The following is a 20,551-nucleotide window of genomic DNA, read 5'->3' as shown; positions in this document are numbered from 1 at the left end:
GGAAAAAAAGATGGGCAAGGAAAGAGAGAATCAGATTCTAAGAAAGAAACAACAAACTAAACAAAGACTGTGGATAGTGGAGACAGACGGAGGAAAATACAGAGAGAGAGAGAGAGAGAGAGAGAGAGAGAGAGAGAGAGAGAGAGAGAGAGAGAGAGAGACAGATATGTATTTCTATATAAAGTGTCCAGATGTGACCTCCTCAGAGGGGGTCCAGCCTCGTGGCTCAACACTCATTAATAAGGTCACACGGAGGGGAGACAGACGGCTGACTCACTACATTTCCACAAAAACAACGAGAGCAGGAGGAGGAGGAGGAGGAGGGAGCCAAGATCATCAGCAGTGTACCAGTCCTTGATATGCTGTAGGATTCAGTGGTGGAAGAAGTATTCAGTCCCTTTACCAAGTGAAAGTACTAATACCAAACTGTAAACATACTCGGTCACAAGTGAAAGTCCTGCATTGAAAATGTTACTCAAGTAAAAGTATGTAAGTAGCATTAGGGAAGTGTACTTAAAGTTTTCAAAGTGAAGGTACTCAATGCAGAAAAACCCTCACATTTTAGAAACAGGGAAACTATCCAAACTGTTGTGTGTTTAATGGTCTGATCATTTCAGCTGGACTTGTAGGCCGTTATATTGTTGGGTAGTTTTAGTTATAATAAAACATCTTTTATTATAAACTGCATGCATTTTGTGCGCAAAAATCTTAATGTGTAATGTAACTAGTAACTAAAGCTGTTAATGCAGTGGACTAAAAAGCACAATATGTCTCTCTGAAATGTAGCGGAGTAGAAGTAGCAAGTGGCATGAAAAGAAAAGACCTCAAATTTGTACTTAAGTACAATACTTGAGTAAATGTACTTAGTTACATTCCACTACTGAGTATGGCTGTGGTTTTTACATTTGATAGAGCTAGCTATACAGTATCTCACAAAAGTGAGTACACCCCTCACATTTTAGTAAATATCATCATCCATCATCACATAGACTTCACCATACCTAGAGATTGCCATGGTTTTATGTCGGTTAGCCTAATAGCTGGTTTGATTTGCATTGAGAGATGATTTTATGGAAAGTACCCCATGCCAATCTCTAGGTATGGTGAAGGGTATGTGATGATGGGGGACTATTTTAATTCCAAAGGCCAAGGGAACTTTATCAGGATCCATGAAATAACTGGCCTTTAAGAATAAAAATCTGCCTGCCTCTATGGGAATTTAACATAGGGGTGTACTATAACTGAGTTATTTTGAGGGGACAGCACATTTACACTGTTATACAAGCTGTACACTTAATACTTCACATTGTAGCAAAGTGTAATTTCTTCATTGTTGTCCCATTAAAAGATATAATGAAATATTTACTAAAATGTAAAGGGTGTACTCACTTTTGTGAGATACTGTACATTCCCCCTGCTTCCAGTCTTTGTGCTATGGACCTTTTTCACAGCAGACATGTTGACTTGTCATAGTAGGAAAAGCACCGCTGAAATTGATAACCTTAACGATGGCTCAGTTCCATCAAGTGTCCCAGTAAGATATTTCAGTGAGTCATCATGCACAATACCAGGACCTCTCCTAAGTGGAATGCAGCCATAAGTAATGGTTTTGAATACACCTGTGCTTTTCCTGCTATGACACGTCAACATGTCTGCCGTGAAAAAGGCCTATAGGCAAGGCGAAGTGATGGTGAAACTCCATCTTCTGATCATGGCGTTATGACGAATATTACAAACTACTTGTTGACGATCGTTCAAAAACTACGGCTACGATGCCAAAACTGCGACAAGTGTGCAGCACAGGAACTTTTCCTTTAGCATCCTCTTTTTTTTGGGGACAAATCGAGTTTTTAAATAGGATGAAAGCAGTAGAAGCTGCTGTGCATCACAATCAGACTGAAGCAGATCGTTTATTTATAACAGAACAGAATGTGCTTACAAGCTGAAACCACTGAGCCTCTCATTTACTATGTAGGTGACAGTTACAGGGGAGGGGGGTAGGGGGGGGGGGTGTTTAGGGTGGTGCACCTGCTCTGCAAAGCAACTACACACAGGTAGATACACACACACACACACACACACACACACACACACAACACATAACCATACTCTAATTACATAACCCATATGCACACGGCTAGTATCATTCATACCTTAAAACATTTAAAAAAAAAAAAAAAACACAATTTTCACCCACAAAAAAAAAACAACAACAAACAAACAAACACAAAAAAATTTTTTTTTTTTTTTTTTTATATAAACAAAAAAACAAAAAAAAACACACAAACACACACACAAAACACACACAAAAACAAAACACACACCCCCCCACCCACACACACACAAAAACCCCCACACACACACCCCTTTCCACACACACACACACCCTGAATGCACAAACAAGTACATTAATTGTTTAATCAATTAGTTGCCAACTATTAAATTAAAAACCACAGCTATTGTATTAATCAATTCATTGGTTTAAGTATTTTGTTATGAAAACATATTATTCATATTTTATTCCAGCTTCTTAAATGGGAACATATTCTAGTTTCTTCACTTCTATTTGATTTTAAACTCTGAGACTCGTTGAGTTTTCCACTTACCATTCCCATATTAGTTTCAAACACATTTAAAAAAACAAACACATGCACTATATTTAACCATAAAACCATTCAAAAACATCACACACACTCAATATGACAATAATACCAACACACACACACACACACACACACACACACACACACCACCGCAAACCCAGAAAAACCCACACACAGAAGCTGTCCTCACAAATTCACTCACAGACCCAATAATCGTTAAAATGCAAACGCACACATGGAGATGCACACAAAATCACACTTGTATTTAAGAATAAAACACAAGCATCCACACAACACACAACTGCACATGCAATTATAGAAACATATGTACATAAGTCCACATTTACAAACATGTACACATAAAACACACATTTTCCGATTACTTTGTGTGTGTGTGTGTGTGTGTGTGTTTGTGTGAGAGTGTGCGTGTGTGTGTGTGTGTGTGTGTGTGTGTTTGTATGTGTGTGTGTGTGTGTGTGTGTGTGTGTGTCGGTAGATTAATCTAGCGGGGTCGCTGAGATGACACTAATCCCTTCGCTGATTATCTAGAGCATAACATCACTCTAATCTGATGGTGTGTGGGGGGTTAAGAAAGACAGACAAGGTTAGAGAGGGAGAGCGGGAAAGAGAGAGAGAGGCTGCGTTCACACTCCACACGTTCAGGTTGGGTTCATTTAACTCCATAGAAATATGATGAATACCAAGTCTCAAAGTTGGGACTAACCTGAACTAACTGCCCCCCCCCCCCTCAGATGTTACGTCAGCTCACATTGTCTGGCTCCGCTTGGATTTTGGTGAACCCTTACCAGAACTTTGCAATAAACGCTTTGAAAGACTTGCGAGTGACTTGCTTCCTGGTAACTACTTAAGTCAAATACTCTTGTGACGCACCAACTCTGGGATCATTGCACTAATGATGCTGATCGAAGCTGCTCGTTCTAAAACTGAGACGTGTGTGTGCGCCGTTGTGATGCTAACATATATATTTTTATTTTTTTGATTTCACCTTTATTTAACCAGGCAGGCCGTTGAGAACAGGCTCTCATTCGCAACGGCGACCTGGCCAAGAAAAGCACGGGCGTGCAGGACAACATGCAGTTCAATACCATACCAGAATACAGAATACAATAGGCCACATAAAGTGCAGATTAAGTAGGCATTACAAAGCCGGTGCGGTGGACATGCGAAAGTGATATGGTAATAACACGATACACATGAATAGACAGCATCACCGCTGAGTATGTATTAAAGAGTCAAAATACAGTTAGTGCAAATTGTGGTCTAGTTAGAGATGTAGATCGGTTAGAACGCAATATATATGAATAGACAGTCCATATGAATGCTGAAATGTAATGAAGAGTCAATATACAGTACAGTTAGTGCAGGTTGTGGTCTAGTTAGAGATGTAGATCAGTCATTACACAGTCAACATGAATAGACAGTATCACCGCAGAGATGTATTAAAGAGTCAAAATACAGTTAGTGCAAAGTGTGGTATAGAAAGTGATGTGGAACAGTAATAGCACAATATACATGAACAGACAGACATCCTTGGGCTAAATGTAAAAGAGGACAAAGAAGATGATGTATGGACCTGGAATTATGGGATAAGTGACTTAGAAATGTCTCTAACCCCAACCGTAGCCTTCAACCGTCCTATTAATCCCTACGGCTGGGTTAAAATAATTGACTCGCCAATGTATCTATCTGTAAAGTGTCTCGAGATAACTTTTGTTATGATTTGATACTATAAATAAAATTGAATTGAATTGAATTGATCGGATATCGAATAATGAAATCCCGAAATCGATCTTTTAATATGTACTTTAAACAAGATTTTTGTGGGTGAATTCTCTATGTTTGTTTCCGTTTTACTGAAGACAATGCTTCGAGAATGATTCATTAACGGACGTCACTGTTTGGCAAATGTTTGTCGGCCACGTTGACGCGTGATAGGGTCGGGGTTGTCGAGTCTGTGCGTCAAGTGACGACTTGATGAATCTTCTCTCCTCACCCATTTGTCTGGTCAACATCTGTGGTAAGAAGTAAGGCAGGTGTGTCGCTCTCCGCCACTTCAAACGCACCATCAGTGAGAGCGATGAAAGCTCGGTGGTTTCAGTTTTGATACTAAAATGCTACATTTTCCATCGGGCCATGCAAAAAAGAGAGAAAAAGCCAACAGCAATAAAAGACAATCTGATTTATAAAAAAAATCCAAACAGTCACAGGTAGAAAGTGAAGAGGGTGTGTGTGTGTGTGTGTGTGGAAGGGGGGTTCCATATCCCTGGCTGTCTCTGTCTCTTAGTGTTATCATTATCAAAGTAAATTGCGGCTCCCGTGTGCCAGATGAAGAATACAATATTTCCATTTCTGAGTCTGCGTTGCCTCTTCCCTCTCTGCAGCTCCATGCCGTGATCACAACACTGTCACAACACATCACACACACAATGGATCATTCTAGCAAAGGCCCATAATTCTTAAGTTTTGCAGATATTTTGCTTTATTTTAGTTTTATTTTATATAATACACATATATATTTTATATAATACACATTTTCATATACACACAATATATTCTTACTATTCGCATTAACAACTAACTGGTGAATCACAAGAATTAGCTCAATATGATAGTCAAAAAAAAAAAATTTCAACTGATTTAAGTAACAAAGGATACTTTGAGAATCTCAATTGCACACGTTAAAACTTTTTCCTCTAAAACTTTGCTTTGGCGATACAACCAAAGATTTTTGGACTGGGGCTGTTTTTGTAGTTCAGTCTAGAACCCTTAGTTACACTAAAGGGAAACCTGATACAGCGAGACATGATATTTAAAAAAAAAAAAAAACAGTGTGATTCCAACTTTGCGGCAACAGTTTAGGCAAAAACAAAAGCCAGAGGTTGCTTTACCATTTCAATGTGAGTCCTGACCTCGAAGCCCATCCAACACCTTTTGGGATGAACCGGCACGCTGACTGTGAGCCAGACGTCGTCGCCCAACATCAGTGGGCCACCTCACTAATGAAGCTCAGCGGGACTACTATGCATCACGTCTCTCTCTCCCAACCTAGTCCGCTGCATTGTCATCAGCTGAACGTGGGCGTTTTACTCTTTCAGTTAAACCAACCAGATCTGGCCACAGTCTCCGTGTGCATTCAAACTTTAAATCCCTCTCTACTCTTTGCTGCTGTCAGTTGTCATTTCAGACAAAATGCGATGCGACCCTCCTCCACCCCCGTTCAACTCCGGTTCTCATCATTACCAGCACCCAGAGCCCCCGCTTCACATCACATCCATCCAGATCTTCAGGCTTCCTTTATCCCTTCATCACCTTCAGTCTATATCCATGACGTTCCACTTCCGGGATTGCTCTCGTTCTGACGGAAATTTCCACCGGATGTCACTCTTTTCATTGATTGATGATGATTTCTGAGGACTATGGTTAACTGCTCCTCAGATCTCTGCAGGGTAAATCCAGACAGCTAGCTAGACTATCTGTCCAATCGGAGTTTTCTGTTGCACGGCTAAAACAACGTTTTTCACCAACACAAGCTCCTCCCCGAGGCTATTTTGCAGCGGCGCCGCGGCTCTGCTCGCCGCTTAGCAACGCCAAGACGATTGTGATTGGTTTAAAGAAATGCCGATAAACCAGAGCACGTTTTTTTTCTCCCGTTCCAGAATGCTGTGCGGACTAGCAAGACCGTCCTTCGCGGCGCTGGGGAGGAAGGTCTGGCAAAGCGAGACTATATCACCTCCACCAGTGTCTAGACCATCGGGTGGATATTCCTATATATCCACTGCCTCTATACCCCTTCGTAATTTAACATTACGATGGAGTCTAATTGCTATGGACTCTAACACATCAACCTATATTATGCACCATGTTCATTAAACTTATTTTCACTCTTAAATGAAGTCTCTCCTGATTGAAATGACGACAATTCCCTGTAGCCAGGTTCTTAAATCTGGTGGAAAGCCTTCCCTGAAGAGGGAAGGGCACATAATTATGCCCATGGTTATGAAACGACACGTTCAACAATCACAAGGTGGGCTGTTAAGGTGTCCACAAATCTTTCTTTAGGTGTCCATACTTTTGGTAATTACACTTGATTTATAAGTATAGTCCCACTGCTAGGATGGGTTTCCTTTATAAACACACGTCTGAAATACCACACAACCCCAAAACACGTGTAAACACTCTTGTGTCAACTCTTTGTGGCTTTCGCATGAAAGTCTTAACATCTAGAGTGAATAAAAACCAATAAATGAGAGAGAGAGCGAGAGACAGAAAGAGGGCAGGTAGAGTCACATCGCTGAGAGCTGACATCTTCCATATTTGATGCATCCAGTCAAAGGTAATTAAGCTGTGTGTGTGTGTGTGTGTGTGTGTGTGTGTGTGTGTGTGTGTGTGAGAGAGAGAGAGAGAGAGAGACAGAGAGAGAGAGAGAGAGGCAGATTATCTGTGTCAGTGGCCATTTGCTCACAACTGGCGCCACATCGGAGAGAGCCAGAGGCAGAGAGCATCATGGGTAAATGAGCACACACTGCCTCGAGTTTTTTTTCAAACAGCGGGCCGAGGGAAAAAGAGAAATTGCATGCCAGATGACCTGTCTCCTCCTGTGTACGATAGGGTTTCACTAATTCTCTGCGTACGCGCACACACACACGCGCACACACACACGCGCACACACACACGCGCACACACACACACACACACACACGACAGACAGATCGAAACCCAACAAAGCAGTGAATGCAAAGTTGATGGAAAAAGAGCGTTGTAATATAATACAACACACACACACACACAGACACACACACACACACACACTCAGTCTGTGGTGTACCTGTTAGCCTGCTGGAGTTGGCGTACGAAGGTGATAGGCTGTCGTGTGACGCCATGTACTGAGACCCATCTGCATAACTCTGGAAAGAGATAAACAACAATGAGGAATGTAACGATGCATCGTGAATTGGTTAAAAACCAATATAAATCTGTGAAGATTACTACCAGTTGAGATATATAAAAAACAAATAGTGATGCAATTTTTAAACGGCCTAGGGGGTCATCTACTTTTAATTACACTTACGTACTTACCTACGTATTCTTTGTTCATTCATTTGAAGAGATCTTTTTCTATTTCGTTTTTTTGATGTGATATTTGTTTTAATCTGATTCAATCTTATTATTAACTTTTTATTTAATTTTTTGATTTTTAAGATAAAATACAATTTCAATTGCACTTTTGATAAGAACACACATCTGTTGTTTTGTACAGTATGTATAAAAAAAAATTAAATGTGTCTGGTCATTTGTCTGCACCTCATTTTCTTAAACAGCCGTGATAAAATTGTGAGGAAATTGTGAGAAAATCGGATTGTGAACTTAAATCGTGAATTGTATTGAATTGTGAGTTGAGTGTGTCGTTACATCCCTAACAATCATTACATGTCTTTATTATATGTAGTTGTCATTCCTGTTTGCAGCAAAAGCAGTTATGGTAGTAAACAATTCAACGGAAGAGGCAACAGTATATCACTAGTAGTACTATCTGTAGCCATAGTAGTACTAGCAGTAGTAGTCATAATACAGCTGCACAGAGCACACTCGCAGTTTGACATTTTGGGAAATATGCTTATTTGCTTTGTTGCGAATAGATTAGAATATTGACACTACCCATTTCTGTGCACTACCTATGAAGCTAGAGCCAGCAGCTTAGCTTAGCATATACAGTGCTCAGCATAAATTAATACACCCATGCTAAAGTTGACTAAAAAGAGGAATAACAAATTTGGTAAAATCCAACCTTTAAGAACACTAATTTTCTTTTTGAATGAATAATGTATCGTGAATAAATAAATGTTCTTCCTTAAAATACAGGGGGCATAAGTAAGTACACCTCTATGTTAAATTCCCATAGAGGCAGGCAGATTTTTATTTCATGGGGTACTTTCCATAAAATCATCTCTCAATGCAAATCAAACCAGCTATTAGGCTAACTGAAATCAAACCATGCCAATCTCTAGGTATGGTGAAGGGTATGTGATGATGTGGGGGGGGGGGCTATTTTAATTCCAAAGGCCAAGGGAACTTTATCAGGATGCATGGTATCCTGGATCCATGAAATAACTGGCCTTTAAAAATAAAAACCTGCCTGCCTCTATGGTTCTCGATGCCCATTTGAACAGACAGTTGCACGTCAACTCCCTCTCTCTTTTTTTGCATTGCCTTTCAGTTCGCCGCTATACACTTTCAATAAAAGGCAAGAATGTCCAAAACATAATCCTAAAAAAATAAATAAAAATACTGCTGGCAGGTCTTTGTTCTCATGTAAGTAGACACCTCAAACAAACAGTACATCCCTGCTGAGTCATCGGCACATTGGATAGTTTTCTGATATGACAAAAGCCAATTGCTGGTTGTAAACACAACAAAGATGTAGCCTATTAGTGATGGATTTAAATCTGACTGCTCAATTTTCTAACCAGATGTTGAAGAAATGTAAATGCATCCATCTCTGCAACATGCACATGTAATCTTCTCTCACCCAAAGTCTCCTCATAAGTCTAAGTAACAGAACGTTAATTATGGTAGTGATAGTCCCAGCAGGCAGTAGAAGTTCTAATGGCAGGCAATAATAGTAATATTAAAAGTGCCATGAGCAATTTATATATTTGTATATATATATATATATGAACATTTAAAAACGTATCAATAGTAGTTTAGTTGTTGGTAGTTACCTTGGAAGAACGACTTCCACTCGCCCATGACCCTGCACTCGTTCTCTCCTCCATATCTGTAAGAAGAGAAAAACAGAGATTTAGATGACAGGAAACAAGACGCAACATTGCAGTAGAGTTTAGGAACAAATAACTTAGAGTTGATCATCTAGCATGATCTTTTCAAAAATCCATGAAAAATGAATCAAATTGCAGACAAAAAACCGGGATGGACAGAAAAATACCGTCAACACCAGGAAACAAGCAGGAAAAATGTAAAAAGTAAGTAAAAAAGAAAATACTTTCCAATTCATTTAACAGAATGAAAAAGTGACTTCAAATGTACACAGGGACTGCTATGGTGAACATACTAGTCCTCAGATGCACGTTCAAATCACTCAGATAAATCATGTGAGTGATCACCACTTTCACCACATCCCTTTCATCACTTAATAATACATATAATATTACTGTAAGGTGTCTATATTCAACTACTGGAGTGTAAATCATTCTCTCTGTCCATTCTCCATGTCATTAAACATTATTGATTATGATTGCAGAGACTTTTAATGTGTCTTTGTGAAATGTAATGGTCCTTTAAGCCTCCTGCTGACCAATAATCCCCTCTGTCATTCCACTGCATCCATGTTATATCTGTCAAAGGTTACTCTCCCACCGCCATCTTCACTCGCACTGATTTTATTAATGGCGCCAGATACCACAAACAGGACCTCGCTGACTATTGGCTGAGTGAGTTTAGCCTTCGGGAGGGGCGGACAGTGCACACGTCATTCGAAACCCTTCTCGATTACAGTGTTTTTGTGATTGTTAGGAGCCAAAATCGTGATCAAATTTGGATTAATTGCACTTCTCCTACCAACAACGACCACCAGATCGTTCTAACCAGGAACCAAGCAGTTGCAGTTGTCTAAACTAAACCAAACCTTAACCATAGTGGCGGCCAATCCAACATGTCATATGAATCATTTTTCTAACAACCATGTCACACTGACAAAGAAACTAAATTTGTTGTTCAAATATGAGGACTTGTTGGACGTACAGAGGCACTGACAACTGATATCACCAGAGAGGGAGGGGAAGGGATGTTTTTTTTGTACATAACAGGTAGATCAGTTCATCCAGGTCGAGATACGTGCAAACGCTGCTCTCGCTTACAGTTAACGCACACACACACACACACACACACACACACACACACACACACACACACGAGCGGTCACAGTCGTCTCATCCATTGTAGTGCACAAATCTCTCCTCAATAGGCTCTCCATTGTGTCAGTGTGTGTATAGTGAGCAGCTTACATTCATTGTTGAGTCATTTGGAATGTCAGCTTATCTGTGTGTTTGAGCGTGTGTGTGTGTCTGTGTGTGTTTAAGTGCGTGTGTGTGTGTGTGTGTGTGTGTGTGTGTGTAAAACCACAATAGAAATAAACAGGTTCAGTTACAAAAAGCCACCTGGAGTCAAACCAAAAGTCACTACCTCAACAAAAGTGCCTTTTGGGCTACAAATTTGTGGAAGAGAATAGAATTTGTGCGGGTTTAGTGAAGATTACGCAAAAAAACACTTGATGGTAAATTGGATTTAGGGAACATACTCTTGATCAGTAGTAGCACGTATGCCACAGTCATTTGGATTGAAGGAATGGGTATTCAATGACTGGGTGGATTTTGCAAAACAAACAGCTGACGAACATCTGGGTTCAGGGAACACACACACATGTGCGACACAATCGACAACTAATTCAAATTTACTGGAACACCCATTAATTGGGAAAATGAATACAGGGATTAAACGCTAAATCAACTGGATTTAGACAACCAGATGAATTTAAGGTCGATGGAATTCATGTAATACACACTCGATCGGTTTGGCTTTAGGGAACACCCTAAAAAAAGCCATTAGGTGGCTTTATGGAACACCCGATCAACTGGGTCTAGGAATTAAAAAATAAAATCAACTCGATTTAAGGAATAGACAATCATTTACATGTAAGAAACATAGACGTGATACGGTGGATTTAGGAAACACACCCTTGAATAGTAGGATTTAGGAAAGACACACTTGATCAACTGAATGTAGGGAACACGTTATGATCGGTTGGATTTACAGTATAGGGGAGACTTGGGAACTAGAGGGATTCAGAGAAGATATTAGGATCGTCGGGGGTTTAAGGAAGACAGACTTGTTCAACTTTAGGTCAAGACACACTTGATCAGTTTGATTCAGGGAACACACTCTGGATCAATTGGGTTTAGGGAACACACACCTGATGGATTTAGGGAACAAATATCATGATTGGCAGAATAACAATATCTAGGGTTTCTAAAAAAAAAAAAAAAAAAATGCAGATTGAGGTAAGCTTTGTTATTGCAAGAAGAAGGAAAAAGCTATAACCAGACATCAGTGTGCAAACTGTCAAGCTGATCAATATTTTGAAAAATTTGAATATTTAAATGGTAATTGTATTGGTTTTGTATTTAGAGATCCTCCACTGATATTCAAACACGTGTTTTTGCCCAGTGAATATGGTCTGTTTGGAAATGGGAGAGGGGGAAAAAGGGGGATGGGGGAGGGTGAAGCAGTTTGATGCTAGCTGGTCCAGATCCCAGAGAAGTGGAAGTGAGGTGGGGAGGAAGAGGATGAGGATGAGGATGAGGATGAAGAGGACAGCAATTAGAGAAAACATCCTTCAGTATTCAAAAGTAAGAGGAGGTGAGATTGGAAGAGAGGGAGGAGAGGAAGAGGAGGAGAGAGAAACCCAACTTGGTGTGCAGGAGTTCAAAGATGTGGAGGAGGAAGAGAGAAGGAGGCGTCCATATGTCCTGCACCTGATAAGGCCTCCGATTGAGGGCTATAAATTACACCAGAGAGAGAATTTACACACAAGTAGGAAAACACACTCTTAGAAGCACACACACACCCCTCTCTCTCTCTCTCCCTCACACACACACACACACACACACACACACACACACACACACACACACACACACACACACACACACACACAGTGCAAGTCATCTATCATCAGTTAATGAACTTAGACTGACAGACAGCTCCATGTCTCTCACACTGATCCTATTAAGACCTGCTTGACACAAAACAGACTCCTATTAATACAGTTACCCTCTGTGTGTGTGTGTGTGTGTGTGTGTGTGTGTGTGTGTGTGTGTGTGTGTGTGTGTGTGTGTGGTGTGTGTGATCACTGAGGACAAAAACAGGGCTGTACCCTGTATGTATGATCATTGAGCCGCTCTTTGTATTATTTAAAATGATAACCCTAAACTTAACTAAGTAGTTCTGGTGCCTTAACCTAACCGAGTAGGTTTTGTGCCTAAACATAACCAAACTGCGACTGTTTCACAATGTTAACGACGTAATCAAAACCGTGACGTTACGTTTCGATATGAGAAAGGAAAACTCTCCTGTGAGTTGTATGTCCTGCCACCGCTAGCGGCGTTAATTTATGAAACGCTCCTATGGGTCTTTAGCCTGGCTCCGCCCTCCTACGTACTACGTCCTTCAGTACTACATCTGGGTTTGCGGTATATTGTGGGTTTTCTCCGGCCAATTTTTTACCGGTCCAATCAGCGAACAGAGGGAGCGGCTGAGAACGATGACGGTGAGGTCGTGCGCTAGTTTGAGTTGTATTTCCGTAATGGCGGCGGAGAAAGATGCGAGCGAAGCCATTCGGTCCGTTGTGGCAACGCTGCCGAATATCCAGAAGTTAAAGCCCGAGGAAGCACAATCTTTGCTGAGTTTTGTTGATGGCCATGATATTGTGGCCCTCCCCCCCCATGGGGTTCGGGAACAGTTTGATTTTCCAGCTCGCTCCGTTAGTGGTGAAGGAGTTGGCTAAGGCTAACGCTAGGGATGCTACGATACGTCATGACCAAAACGTTAGCGATTGGTTATGGCAGATCCAGAGTGGCTCTGGGCAGATCCAATAGTTTTAAACTTCAACAGAGTTCCCAGCCTTCAAGGAAGTTAACACTTGTCAATGGAAAGTGGCCAGACTCTCTGGACAAATGGAATGTACCAGAGGACCAGGCTAATGGGTCTCGTTAGAGGGTAGGAATAAGCAACCTATATCGTGGTATGGTTTGGAGGACTTGTTTAAATAGAAATAATTGATGAATAATTGATTATGAGTATTATTAGTCCAGACTACAACTGGCCAATAATCTGTTAAAAAAATAACGACCAACAGGTAAAAACAACTACAATACAGGTGTCACTGCCAAACTAATGCCGACATTTTCCCTTTCTGATGTAGCAGGGACACTCCCCGCATTCACCAGCTGACGCACATAGGTGTTACTGTGGTTACCACATGATATTGAACAATATAATAGATCGCTTAAAGAGATCGCTTCCTCGATAGTTCCCATTAACAGCAGATTAACCCAATAATAGTCCCGGTCACAGGAACCAATAACAGAGATAGTCTTTTCTTTTAAGGGAGATCTTTTATTAGACTTTTAATCTATGGTTTAATCCTGTTTTCTTTTATTATTATGATAGATTAAGTTTGTTTTAAAAAGCAAATCTCTGTCTGTATGTTGTTTGGGATGGCAAAACTCCCCAGTAGAGAAATATACTGAACTCTTGTTGAAAGTCACACACCAACCCCGCGACAATGTCATAAGCTTAATACATTTAACTTTGCAGCAAATTAGTTTTTTCTCTCAACACCAAAACAGTTCTCTTTAGGATCCCAGCAAGCCCCCCCAAAAAAATAAACAGTCTCACAGTCCCCTCTAGATAACGAAAAACTAAACTTAGTGACGCCTTTCACGCCTAATAGTCAATCTTTGATTTTCATCTTGTGTTTAACTCAGATGTCGGCTCCAGCGAATAACAGTCTGTAAGCGTGAAAAATGGATGACTAAGAGCTACGAGACACTCTCTGGGCAGATACCGGTGGGTGGCCGCGAGCCATCTTGGTTTGAAAGTGCCGGCATCCAGGCGGTCTGGCGGCGCGTCTGTAGCGCATGCCATGTGTGATTAAAGGGCGGCGATCACTACAAGCGGATGTGAATGATCGGAGTAAGATAATCGGGGTGAATTCCGATCCCCGATCAGTTAATAGCTATCACAGTCTACCATAATCAATGATCACATTTGTATTTGTCCCTGAGTGTGAAATGTATCAATGATAATGTTGTGACAAAGAAGCAAAGGGTGAGATTTGTATTTATTTTTCTATAGTTCCACCCCGAACTATAGAAAACAGGCTTAAATATATAAAACTTTAAAACTTTAAAAACTTTAGAAAACGGGATTTTATTTTGAAGGCAAAGAAAACAAGGGGCGTGGTGTGGGCGGCCACCATGGGCGTGGCGTGAGCGGCTACTGGGCATGGTGTGAGCGGCTACTGGGCGTGGCATGGCGTGAACGGCTACTGGGTGTGGCATGGCGTGAGCGGCTACTGGGAGTGGCATGGCGTGAGAGGCTACTGGGTGTGGCGTGGTGTGAGCGACTACTGGGCATGGTGTGAGCGACTACTGGGCATGGTGTGAGCGACTACTGGGCGTGGCATGGTGTGAACGGCTACTGGGTGTGGCATGGCGGGCGGGCTACTGGGTGTACGTAAGTGGCGCTACTGGGCATGGTGTAGCGACTACTGGGTGGCATGGTGTGAGCGACTACTGGGCATGGTGTGAGCGACTACTGGGGTGGCATGGTGTGGACTACTGGGCATGGTGTGAGCGACTACTGGGCATGGTGTGAGCGACTACTGGGCATGGTGTGAGCAACTACTGGGCGTGGCATGGTGTGAGCGACTACTGGGCATGGTGTGAGCGACTACTGGGCGTGGCATGGTGTGAGCGACTACTGGGCGTGGCATGGTGTGAGCGACTACTGGGCGTGGCATGGTGTGAGCGACTACTGGGCATGGTGTGACGCTACTGGCGTGGCATGGTGTGAGCGACTACTGGGCATGGTGTGAGCCGGATACTGGGCATGGTGTGAGCGACTACTGGGCATGGTGTGAGCAACTACTGGGCATGGTGTGAGCGACTACTGGGCGTGGCATGGTGTGAGCGGCTACTGGGCCTGGCATGGTGTGAGCGACTACTGGGCATGGTGTGAGCAACTACTGGGCGTGGCATGGTGTGAGCGACTACTGGGCGTGGCATGGTGTGAGCGACTACTGGGCGTGGCATGGTGTGAGCGACTACTGGGCATGGTGTGAGCGACTACTGGGCATGGTGTGAGCGACTACTGGGTGGCATGGTGTGAGCGACTACTGGGCATGTTGTTAATGGCGACTACTGGGCGTGGCATGGTGTGAGCGACTACTGGGCATGGTGTGAGCGGATACTGGGCATGGTGTGAGGCTACTGGGCATGGTGTGCGGCTACTGGCGTGGCATGGTGTGAGCGGCTACTGGGCGTGGCATGGTGTGAGCGACTACTGGGCGTGGCATGGTGTGAGCGGCTACTGGGCATGGTGTGAGCGGCTACTGGGCGTGGCATGGTGTGAGCGACTACTGGGCATGGTGTGAGCGGCTACTGGGCGTGGCATGGTGTGAGCGACTACTGGGCGTGGCATGGTGTGAGCGGCTACTGGGTGTGGCGTGAGCGGCTACAGGCTGGACCTTATTGGTTGCAGCTGCAGCTGTCGTGAGGTCAGGGGCTGGCTCTGCTCTGCGTTTTCCTGGTGTTTCCACCACGGGACGCTGTTGTACGTCACTCTGACCGCCAATACTCGCGGTGACCGGTGTCTGATTTCATTTGCGTGCGCGCACTTGTGTAGCGCGTGTGCGCACGTGAGCGTTTATGTTGTCAAGGCGGTTTAATAAGAACTGCACACACTGCTAGACATAAAGTACAGTTTGTCAACACTCGGTGTAGCGGAGCGTTTACGATTAATTAACTGTGACATTTTAAAGCGTGGTCATAGTGAAATCGGTTAACCACTGCGTCCGTGTTTTCAAGTGGTCGTCACCTGTGTGTTTGGTCAGCGCCAGAGCTTCCAGACAGCTTTCACAGCAGCCGAAACTAACTGAACCAAACGGGCCAGCGCAACCGAGTCAGTTTGAATCATGCCTATATAGCAGGTAACGTTAACTGGATACACAAGCGATGAGCTGCTCGTCAGCGACCACAACATAATCACAAAAAACCCGCTCTCTGGTTTTTGTGAAGGATAATCACTGAAAATGTGCTTTAATGGTTAGAGTGATTGTGTTACCTGCGACAGACATTCATCATTCAACAAAAAATGTTGCGCGCATTATAGGGGAATAAGAAAGCATGTCAACAACCTTTACAAACAGACACACACACACTAGTGTTGATGATGGTAATAAATGGTCTCTGATTGACAGAAATGAGGACAGTGGTCATGCTGCGAGAACATCAAGTGTGTGTGTGTGTGTTTTGTGTGTGTGTGTGTGTGTGTGTGTGCGCGCTTGTTGGGGGATGGCTAATGGGCAAGGCCGACAGTTAATTATAGCGTTTGGTTGGGGACCAGATGAGAACAGTGGGGCTATAGAGCTCGCACAGGTGCAAACCTACACACACACACACACACACACACACACACACACACACACAACACACACACACACACACACACACACACAAACATATATGAAACTTTCCATACATACACACACACACACACACACACACACACACACACACACACGTCAAACAGCGTGTGATGATCAGACTGTCATCAGATCTGTTTAGGTCTTCTCATGGCCCCGATAATTAAGAATTAAAAACATGAATGTTTTTGTTCTTTAACTGACAAATATCATCAGAAGTCGACATGTGGGCCTCGGCTATGAACAAAGATTCAATGAAACGCAATAGATAAATCACAATAATTATCAAAAACTGAAAAAAAGAGCTCTGTGTCAGTGGTAATATGAAAACATTTAGTTTTCACACAAGAATGAAAAGAAGACTTTCTAACCTTCACGTTCACTGGAGGTACCCTGAAGACTCCTTTTCAGCCCAAGTCTTCTGTGTAAATCAAACCGTTTTTACACCTTCCCGACTGGGAACATTTCAGACACATCTATCACGGAAACCACTGCGGCCACAATGAGCTCGCGGCCTTGAAGACAACATATATCAGAAATGACTTGACTGCACCTCCGAACACAAATTCAACCAAACCTGTCAAGTAGCTATTGTTGCTGCTGTGAAGTGATGTGTGGTTTCCCGTTTGGTTTGGAACAAGTGGACGCCAGCACGGCTGAATGTTGACATTAATTGCTTGGAGCTGCAGTTTCTCTAAGGGCTCCTGCACGCTGCCTGCGTGGCGGGAGCGTGGCGTTTCGGTTGCGTGTCGGCTGCGTGGCGTTTTCTATGTCTTTGCACACCAGAAACGTGTCTGGCGCGCCGCTGCTGCTGCTAGCCTCGTCTGGACACATGTAGCCTATGTTTCCCATTTCCCCTGCACTCAAGCAGTAGTATACTTCATGTTAAACATAAATAGGCCTATATACTGATCTGATTACAGCAAAGACAACGTCGGCAGTATTGACGGCAAAATAGGCTACCGAATATTTCGTTCTGAATTGACAGGTGCAATATCTGAAAATCGATAATTATTATTATTTTTTTTTAATTACATTTATATCTGCATTTATGTCAAAACCTAGAGACTTTCAAACATCAAAATATCATTTATTAAATGTATGCGCGTCAAAATGACATATAAACATCTTTTCGTATTTTATTTTGCTCTTCCAACACGCTTTCATGTCCTGTTTCTAGCATGCGCGCGTTTCCGGCGCGGCTCGAGCCTGAGGCGTGCGTGTCACGCAGGCAGCGTGCAAGAGCTAACCTGTTAACATGGGAGCCGAAATAAAAAAACGGACACGCCACGCAGCTGACACGCTCACGCCACGCAGGAAGTGTGCAGGATGCCTAATGCTGCTCTGAGAAAACTCTGTACTGAAGAGTTTCATTTTCTCCACAGGGAGTTTGACTGTTTCATAGTTGTTATAATGGGTTTAGGGCCACAACTAACAATCATATTTTCATTATCGATTAATCTGCAGATTAGTTTTCTGATTAATCGTTTAGTCCACAGGTGTGGATCCGGCCCGCATATCAATTTAGGCACCAAACCAAAAAGACCGTAAACTGATTTTTAAACTGCAGAATTTGGCAGATTTCCGACTTTGAGACTCAGACATATTCAGGCTGTGAAACCTGTTGGTGTGGGTCGGCTGTGTAGTAGCCTACTTTAAAAAAAAAAAAAAAAAGTAATCATTGTTTGGCGTGATTTGCTAAACTCTATGACTTTTTTGCTGACTTTTGTAGGGCTTTATGTCAACCAAACTACGGTAAGTGAAAAGGCCATATGGGGTTTACTTTTTCGTTAAACAAAAGCATGTCCATAAATGACATGTCTGGCCCTTGATGCCATTCTCATTTTGCAGTGTGGCCCTTGGTGAAATTCATTTTGACACCTCCGGAAATGTCAAAAATAATTGAAGAACCCATTTTCCCAGAGATCTCTCCATTTGCTGGTTTTGCAGTAAGATAAAGCAGGAAACCCTCACATTGTAGAAGCTGGAACCAAAGAATGGGTGAGGTTTTTGACTGAAAAAAAGACAGAATCTCTTATTCAATTATTAACATGGCTGCTTCCAGTAATTCAGTTTTAACTGCCACTTTAACTTCTTTCAGTGGTTCAGCTTCAGGCTCAACCTAATTTTCTTTAAAGGTCCTATGACATGCTGCTTTTTGGATGCTTTTATATAGGCCTTAGTGGTCCCCTAATACTGTATCTGAAGTCTCTTTTATATAGGCCTTAGTGGTCCCCTAATACTGTATCTGAAGTCTCTTTTATATAGGCCTTAGTGGTCCCCTAATACTGTATCTGAAGTCTCTTTTATATAGGCCTTAGTGGTCCCCTAATACTGTATCTGAAGTCTCTTTTATATAGGCCTTAGTGGTCCCCTAATACTGTATCTGAAGTCTCCTTTATATAGGCCTTAGTGGTCCCCTAATACTGTATCTGAAGTCTCTTTTATATAGGCCTTAGTGGTCCCCTAATACTATATCTGAAGTCTCTTTTATATAGGCCTTAGTGGTCCCCTAATACCATATCTGAAGTCTCTTTTATATAGACCTTAGTGGTCCCCTAATACTGTATCTGAAGTCTCTTTTATATAGACCTTAGTGGTCCCCCTAATACTGTATCTGAAGTCTCTTTTATATAGACCTTAGTGGTCCCCTAATACTGTATCTGAAGTCTCTTTTATATAGGCCTTAGTGGTCCCCTAATACTGTATCTGAAGTCTCTTTTATATAGACCTTAGTGGTCCCCTAATACTGTATCTGAAGTCTCTTTTATATAGGCCTTAGTGGTCCCCTAATACTGTATCTGAAGTCTCTTTTATATAGGCCTTAGTGGTCCCCTAATACTGTATCTGAAGTCTCTTTTATATAGGCCTTAGTGGTCCCCTAATACTGTATCTGAAGTCTCTTTTATATTAATGTTAAAAAACCTCATAAAGTGAAATTGTCCTGCCATGGGACCTTTAACAGCTTACACTTCACTAGTTCACATCAACTTCAAATACAACTTACTTTCCTGACATATCTTCAACTTCAGCTTCCAATGTGATACAAAAAGACCTTTCAAACACTCCAAAGACTCAACATGTTGACATACTGAGGCATCAAACCTGAACACAACATCAACATTATGAAAAGCAGAAAGAAAGACACACGCGCATGAATTAGCATAACTATTTACATGTCAAATTGTTCGAGTCACAAATGAAAGGTCAGATTGTGTAGGAAGGCAGAGGAGAGGAGATGAGAAGAGAGGAAATATGAGGATAGGAGGGAAGGAAAAAGTAGAGGAAACCAGATAGGAGATACTGAGGAGAAAGAAGAGGAGAAAACAAGAGAGGAGTTGTTGACTATCTCCAAAATATGAAACCTTTCTAAATGCAATGCCTTATAAAACAGAAGACAATGGGGGACATAGGAGATGAGAAGCAAAGATCATTTTATATAACACAAAGAGAAGCGTCTTGTACTCACTGAACTACATTCATGTTATTATTCTGGGTAATCACACACACACACACACACACACACACACACACACACACACACACACACACACACACACACAAAGTAAGAATTAAGAGTCAGATTACGTCTCTATATCTTCTCCTGTAAAGCTGCTTAAACTGTCTAACACCCACAATCCCACAG

General features: G+C 42.2%; 1 protein-coding gene across 7 annotated transcripts in view; it reads right to left on the bottom strand.

Annotated features, from left to right (window-relative positions):
- LOC120544931 (transcription factor 4-like) overlaps positions 1 to 20,551 on the bottom strand; it is a 403,968-nt gene that overhangs the window by 234,584 nt on the left and 148,833 nt on the right. For all 7 annotated transcript variants that reach the window (XM_039778818.1, XM_039778815.1, XM_039778816.1 and 4 more), the window contains 2 exons: positions 9,344 to 9,399; positions 7,450 to 7,528 (listed from right to left, as the gene is read on the bottom strand). In XM_039778818.1, the coding sequence (XP_039634752.1) occupies positions 7,450 to 7,528; positions 9,344 to 9,399 (135 nt within the window). The remainder of the gene's footprint in view (positions 1 to 7,449; positions 7,529 to 9,343; positions 9,400 to 20,551) is intronic.

The sequence above is a fragment of the Perca fluviatilis genome, chromosome 17 (assembly GCF_010015445.1).
Source record: "Perca fluviatilis chromosome 17, GENO_Pfluv_1.0, whole genome shotgun sequence".
Classification (NCBI taxonomy): Eukaryota; Metazoa; Chordata; class Actinopteri; order Perciformes; family Percidae; genus Perca; species Perca fluviatilis.
The sequence above is the reverse complement of the archived record's forward strand: the minus strand, read 5'-3'. Positions and strand labels throughout refer to the sequence as shown.